This window comes from Lepidochelys kempii, chromosome 2 (assembly GCF_965140265.1).
Source record: "Lepidochelys kempii isolate rLepKem1 chromosome 2, rLepKem1.hap2, whole genome shotgun sequence".
NCBI classification, from domain to species: Eukaryota; Metazoa; Chordata; order Testudines; family Cheloniidae; genus Lepidochelys; species Lepidochelys kempii.
Window position 1 is genome coordinate 34,048,637 of NC_133257.1, and position 7,840 is coordinate 34,056,476.

General features: G+C 37.3%; 1 protein-coding gene across 1 annotated transcript in view; it reads left to right on the top strand.

Annotated features, from left to right (window-relative positions):
- ANGPT1 (angiopoietin 1) overlaps nucleotides 1-3,285 on the top strand; it is a 212,699-nt gene extending 209,414 nt beyond the window's left edge. The window contains exon 9 of the mRNA XM_073330323.1: nucleotides 901-3,285. Coding sequence (XP_073186424.1) covers nucleotides 901-1,061 — 161 coding nt within the window. The 3' untranslated portion in view covers nucleotides 1,062-3,285. The remainder of the gene's footprint in view (nucleotides 1-900) is intronic.
- Nucleotides 3,286-7,840: the final 4,555 nt, after the last annotated feature.

The following is a 7,840-nucleotide window of genomic DNA, read 5'->3' on the forward strand; positions in this document are numbered from 1 at the left end:
GTAAATTCTTTGGGAGAGAGACTGTCTCTTACTCTGTGTTTCTACATCACCCAGAACAATGGGCTTCTGCGTATTATCACACTATAAATAAATAATAACACCGTAGTCCAATTGTATAGGATGATGCAGGCTCTAGTATTTGATTTCTTACGGTAATAGTATATTGCCTGAATTGGGTTGATTACACTATATTGGGTCTTTCCAGACCCAGTAATCTGCTTGTTTTGACAAACTGATGAACAAGAAGTTATACTTTGGCGATATTTAAATGAAAAAATATCCACTAATCCTTGCTCCTCTTTCTTTTGAACATTTAGTTGTAAATCTTCCATTCCACATTTTGAAAGTAAAATTTTACTTTCTGTTTATTCAAACATTCATACTACCTACCTGAAAAGAATTACACTTCTCCAATCAGAGAACAGAAACGAATCATATGACTCATTTGACCAATTAAAACTAAGCAACACAGCTTGAAATGCATACCACAGATTTAACAAATTAATGAAAGGTTTTACTGAATAATTTCAAATGATTAAATTTGAGAAAAAAATCACAAGAGGTGAAATTATACATTATGAAGTATTAATTTGACTACTGTACTTACATCAGTTGTGGGAGGTGGAAATTATAATACTATATTAACATGTAATCCAGTTTATTTTATCCATAGTTATTTTGTTCCATCACATCAGCCACTGTCATACTATGCATACTCAGTGCACAACTCAATGTGCATTCTCTTGAACACAAAATAACCCAACACAGCCATAAAACAAAACCCTTGCCATACTAACAACATTTACAGGAGCCACAAATTGCCTATCAGTTAAAGCTGTAAAACAAAATGGAAATGCTTTGTTAACTGGCAGTTTAATTCCTTTTTTAAAATTGTTTCAGGCTGGTGGTTTGATGCCTGCGGCCCTTCCAATCTGAATGGAATGTTCTATACTGCTGGACAAAACCATGGAAAACTAAACGGGATAAAGTGGCACTACTTCAAAGGCCCCAGCTATTCCTTACATTCAACAACTATGATGATTCGGCCCTTGGACTTTTAAATGCACTCAAGCAGCGGACACAAGAACAAAACACAATATCACTCTTATCTGAAGAACTTCTTGTGTAACCTTCAGATGTGAAAGGCTGGGGGCTTCATGAAAGCAACAAGTAGGAGCTACACAAAGTTGCTCCACTATCACTTCATAGCCTGCAGAAACTCTACACAAGTCAGCCCATATGCTGATGACATTGGGACGGCTTGGCCTATGAGAAAGCGGCTGTAATGATTTTCCAGTGGAGGAGAACAAGTGAACTTTGTGTTCCTGTTACTGTGACTGAATCTAGTGTCTGTTGGCAGATGCCTTTTCTTTTGTGTAAAAAATGCAAAAATATACTGGATAATACTGAAGAACAGAAGCAAATCTACCATAATCTATTGAGAAGAATAGCTTTCAGCAGTGAAATGGCATCACATCTATGCAAAAGTATTACAGATAAGCTTTTATTAATGCACATCTTAAACTATTCAAAATGACCACTTCAATCATTGTCTTTTTTAAGTGAACTGAAGTTAGATGGATGGATTTCTCTTAAACCCAGAATCAAATAGTGTACGCTAGAGTTATTTTTCATTCAGCCCTTTTCAAATGTAAAACATGTTCCTGATAAACATACTGAGTCACAGTGCATGAAGAATGATAAGGGTAATGTGCAGAAAATCGTCAATTGCTCAGCACTGTTAGGGCAAAGTAAGTGTAGGTAATCCAGATAATTGGCATAATCCTTGAGCCAGGATTTTTAGTGTGATAACAAAAGTAACCATGTTTTTTCCCCTTCAGCTTTTGCCTGCATTAAAAACAGTGTGAATGTCACACTGAAAAATTGGAGGAAAGTTTAAAGAACGTGAAATATATCATGAAGAAATATGTTCTTTTGCATATACGATTTCCTTTCAAAGTACACAGCAAAGCAGACTGTTAGGGTGTATAAAAATGGCATAAACATGTAGTTTACCTGGATGGATTCATTTTAAAATATCTTTGCATGTGCACACTTTAGCGTTAATTATTTTAAATTGTTATTAGATCTTCATTTCTTCACTATATTATTTCACCTATTTTGTGAATAACTGAGGCAAGCCAGCTTTACACTCTGCTTCAGCTATTACTATAAAAAGTATTCATCACAACATTATAGAAAATAAAGGAATAATTATGAATTGTAAATAGCATGTGTATATCTCTACAGTAAGAATAATGGCCATTTAATTTGTACATGCTGCGTTGACCCTATTAAATGTACATGAATGCAAAACTACAACAGGATATAATATTAAACTAACTCTAGAAAGGTGCTACACATGTTACTTCCCATAGCAATGTGTCATATCAAGTAATTTCTTTTATACTAAAAATGTGGCATGGGTGCAGGGTGAGCTACACATTTCAAATATTGGAATATTTAAGGTGCCTATAAGAAAAAAGAAAGTTTGTAACAAAGAGGTTGGGTTGCATCCCACCTTAAAGGTATTATACTTTCTATTTAAAAACCTGTGTTGACATAATCTGATGGGGAAATCAATTTTGGAAATTAGTCTCTGCATTCAATTCCTGCTTTGAGAAAAATAAAGAGGCTGATCCTACTCCAATTGAACTCAAATGTAAAATGTCCATTGATTGAAATGGGAACAAGATCAGACTCATTCAACATATGTGGCTGGGGTTGTTTGTTTTTGTTTTATTTAAAAAAAAGCTATTGTTGAAATCAGGCAAAACAACAATCTATTGGTTGTGGGGTTTAGTTTTGTTTTTTATAGATTTTTTTAAGGCAACATGAAAGAACAAGGAACACCACAGGATTCTTTTGTAATTTTGATAGCTCAAAGTTTTCCAAGTAGGAAGGACTTTGTTTTTATGCATCTGTATGGTTTTTTAAAATAATCCTGCCCAAGGGATTAATTTGTTGTGTTCTGTGGGTTAAATTACCCAACTATTTTTTGCTCAGCAGTTCTCCATAGCGCTGCTTTGTCTCTGTTTCCAGCAGTCTTCGCATTGTGTGTAGTCATCATTTGGGTGCAAAAACTGTCCTCTGCCTTCCTCTGTGTTCTCACGTGATTTTTTTTTCCAGGTCTCTGAGTTAGGAATGCCATTTTGTAGATACTGTTGCAAAAGACAAAACACATTAAAAAAAACCCCAGAGCAAGATATATACTGTTTATTTATCTGGGTTTGAAAAAAAATGGGGACATGGGTTCCTATCCTTTATAATAAAACATTTTAAAAATATTTGCTGACTCTGTCCTTTGCTTTGTTTTGAACATGCATTTTTGTGGCAGAATGCTATGTCGTTTAACATAATGACATCTCTCCCTCTCAATAATGTTCAAATGTTCAGACTGCTCTTATGCAGGGACCCTCACTAGTTTTTGTGCATAAATGAATATCTTCTTACCTTTAATATATGTATCTGGGTTTTATTTTACTCACTTTTCTTGGTTGAAATAATCAGGTTATATGTCACATTCTTAGTCTGACAAATACAACTTGCTTTCAATTTTTGTTTAATCTCTCACATTCCACTGGCCAAAATACAAATTAAAGTGCACTGGTTGTTTCTCTTGCCCTTCTGACTGTTTGTTCTTTAATCACCCTTTGGTTTATGATGTCTGGCAGTGGTAAATCTCAACTGATTTTTATTCTCTTAGCCTAGAAATGCCTCTTGTTCCATTTGTATGCCTCTCAACAATTGAGGGACCAGTTTCAACCTCTCTTTGTAGTCCATTTTATCCTCATTTTCTCAGGAACTTCAGCTTAATTAGACTTGTTCATTGTACATATTCAGATCAACCTAGCTTTCTAAATCAATACAAAACCCAGGGTGTAATAAATCCATAAGACCATATTTTACCCTTCAAACTAAAAATGCTGCAGTATGCAACTGAAGAGGCACAATGAATGGAAAAGGCTTTTATTTAGCTTTGATTTATATCAAAAGAGCAATTACCTTGAAAATGAGTAAGAAGACTGCTTGTTCAAAACCTATCAGTGATAATAGCAACATCACTTCTAGTCTCGATTTCATCCTTTTTATTGTGACAAATACACAGAGAGCAGATAAATTAGGAGAGGTGTATTTCACAACAGGTAGAATCTGAAATGATTTCTAATTCTGTCTCACACATCACCAGATTGTTGTCTTACATCAACTCTTCTTCTGATATTATCCAGCATTTAAGAATTCAGAAATATATATCTTAAATTGATGAAAATATGGAGAAATCAGTCATTTCCTAAAAAAGAGATTCAACATAAAAAGCCAGATAGTGGAGAACATCTACTTCTTAAAAAACAAGCAAATACTAGATCAAGGTATTGGGGAGATACTGGGAGGAGGTAGCTGGTTCAGGAAATTGTTAATGAGATATGGAGCCTTTTACGATTAGGACACCAGTATGATTCTAGCCCAGATGACTATTGATCAAGTCTGTATTAATTAATAGCCTATATGAAATGAGTTGGCAGTTTCAATCTCGTTTCTAACAGAATGTCACAAAGCACACCCTTTTAATCCAGCTCTTTTTTGGTAAATCATAGGACTGAATGGTCATAAAAAGAAAAGGAGTACTTGTGGCACCTTAGAGACTAACCAATTTATTTGAGCATGAGCTTTCGTGAGCTACAGCTCACTAGAGACTGATCTAACCATTAGTCACAGACAGAGTGCCTCCTAGGACAAGACTGCAGCAAACTGGGAGGGAGACATGACAAATCCTGCTCAGAAACCAAATGAAAAACAATTCAACTATCAGGGAGGCAGTTTTAGTTGTTTTATTTTTGGAGGAAGTTGCATTTTTAACTCAAAAACCTGATGGACAATTTCAATAAGGACTGCTTTTTTTTTTTTTTTTTTTTTTGAGCAAATAATTGTCTATCTTCAAGCTAAGATGGCTTCACATCAACCACTTGAGAAAATGCATGGTGTTTGGATATGAAAAATGCTATTTATCATGAAATTACAGAAGTTGGGAAACAGCAAAATTCTTCATGCAAAATGTGTAACTAAAAGTTTCAGTTTTGCATGCTACAGAACATCCTCTCACTGACTGCAGTGCATTTGTTTTGTGGAAAATAGCACTTGTGACACTGCACCCCATATTCTTCACAGCGATATTGTTCTGATATGATTATGACATCTTGCATAAAATACATGATGATTATAAGACATGTGAGGTGTCATTGGAAAGATTATGATTTACTGAATATGATTATCCTATTTGTATGCATGTATCATTTTTGTATCTGAAATTAGGAATATTGACTGTATATTTGTATTACAAATGTGTTTACACCTGGGGAATGCTCACTCCGCAAAAGGCTCTCAGTCTAGATGACTGGCTGGGAAGGGCCCATTCATGTTAATGAGCCATTAGGAGACAACAATAGGCTTTAGGAGAAGCTTATCTCCCACCTGGGAGCCTTCCTGAGGATGCTGCAGACAGCCTCCAACACATGGTTGCTGTGACAATACAAGGACATGTGACCAGGTCACTTGGTGCTGGACTCCATCTTGGGATACCAGTATTTTTCCACTGACGGGGCGTGGGAACCAAGCTTTGAAACAAAGGATTCCCGCCATATGCAAAGGCTATTTAAGGCAGGGGAGTGACACCATCATGGCTCTTCACTGACTTCCCAGCCAAAGAGACTCCTGGAAACACCTGAGGAACAAAGACTGAACTGGGTGAAGTGCTGGACCCAGGCTAAAGGGGAAGGGGCAGTGAACAGAGTGGGGCAAAGGGGTTCGGTTTTGTGCGATTAGAAAGTTGGCAACTGTAGCTTCTATTTTTAGGCAGGGGGAACTTTATGTACAAAAATATGCTCCTGTTCTCTCTCTTGTCAGGAGCCCAGACAGTGCCATTCATCATGACATGGGGGTGCCATCGCAGTAAGGGTGGGTCTGTTTCACTTCTAAGCTACTCACAGCGTTCAGCAGGAGTCAAGCTCCACAAGGCCTGAAGGTCCGATGAAGTGAGCTGTAGCTCATGAAAGCTTATGCTCAAATAAATTTATGAGTCTCTAAGGTGCCACAAGTCCTCGTTTTCTTTTTACAAGACCTGAGGACATTGGGCTGCCTCACAACAGCAATAAAAGTGCTACCAAAGCACACTGCTGCCCAGGCAAGTGAGCTGGAGAGAAGCTACCCCTCTATGCTCTATGGGTAAAAAAAATGAGGCTCTCCAAGGATATCTTTCAGTTAGATGGAAAGGTGGGAGGCAGACTGAGCCCCTCCCTGTGGACCTCTTCCAGAGAGAGGAGAGGAAGAGGGCGGGGAGGGGAGAAAGAAAAGGAGAAGTTGACAGAATATTGTAGTTGGGGGTATTGAAGGATGAGATGAAAAATCAGAGGGCATGGGCAAAGAAAGAAAAGGACAGTGAGACTGAAAAAGAATGTATAGGAAAGACTGAGGTGAGAGCACAAGAACAGAAAGAGAAGAAGGGGAAAGAAGATGAAGAGAGAGATGAAGGAAGCAAAGCAAATAATTTGTAGGAAGATGAAAATCAGCATGTCTTTGAAGAGATTAAATGAAATGGTTGGGGATAAAAAATAATCTGAAAATTTAACACTAGACAAAACGGAGAAAATAGTATTAAAGGAAGAGGGATGAAAAGATATTTCAAGACAATGAAAATGAGAAAAGGAAGGGAAAAGGAACAAGGAACAAAAAGAAGGGAGACAATTTTATTATTGTTATTTTTATACAGAGTGTTGTGCCAAAACATTACAATAAGATACAATAAACATAGTGTTAGACATGATGGGCCAAAACCCATAGTGGCATGCAAGCAGCTTGCTTACATATGGATTGCAGATCTGGTCCAATATTATTAAATTAAATTCACATACCCATAAGCATGTTTGGAGAGCCTGCAGTTTTGGTGGATCTGCCTCTATTTAGCCTGCATAATTTCCCTTTTGCACGGTTAGATTACAATTGTTTTATTTCTGTAATCATTATTGGGTAGTTAGCCAATATATGAATTCAGCACAATAGCATTTTTAATTTATTCTTCTTATTTAATACTTCTAGTGCAAAGTAGATGCCGACAGTGTTTTACATCTTGCAAAACATAAAACAAAGCCCGGAGAAGCGGCCCATACCTTGTGGAACCACTGGTGATATTGTCTGTAAGAAACAGACTGTTCTCTTAATGTGAGACAAGAATCCATCAGTCAGATAAATCAGCTTCAGATAATATTTATTCTTCCACTAAAGACAAGGATCTCCCCGCCTTCACAGCCCCCTCGTGCTTATATTTAGAATCACTATCTGCTCTCAAGGAAACTACAAATCTCAGATCTGTTCCCATTCAGATGCATCACTGAACTGCAGGTTTATTTTCTTTTGGGTAATGGAGCAGAACTCCCTGGCGAATATTTTGCTTTTGAAGCAAAATTCTTTACTTTATTTTCATTTACAATTTTCTGCTTTAGAGTTCACCTTCCACCCACCAATGATTATTATTTGATTCCTCTTCTGAGAGCCTCACCCAACACAATTAGTGCTGTAAAGTCTTTGGGAAAATTCTCCCCTCTAGGGCTATGTCTGCACTTCACACCATTTAGCAACATAGCTGTGCCGCTACAGCCGTGCCTCTAAAAAGCACGCAGTGTAGCGGCTCTTTGTCAGCAGGAGAGAGCTCTCCCGCCAACAAAAAAATTCCATCCCGCCCATGAGAGGCAGTAGCTTTGTTGGCTTTTTTGAGAGCTGTCCCACCGACAGAGTGTCACACGGGTGTTTTTTAACAGTAAAACTTTTGTTGTTCGGGGGGAGGGGGGTT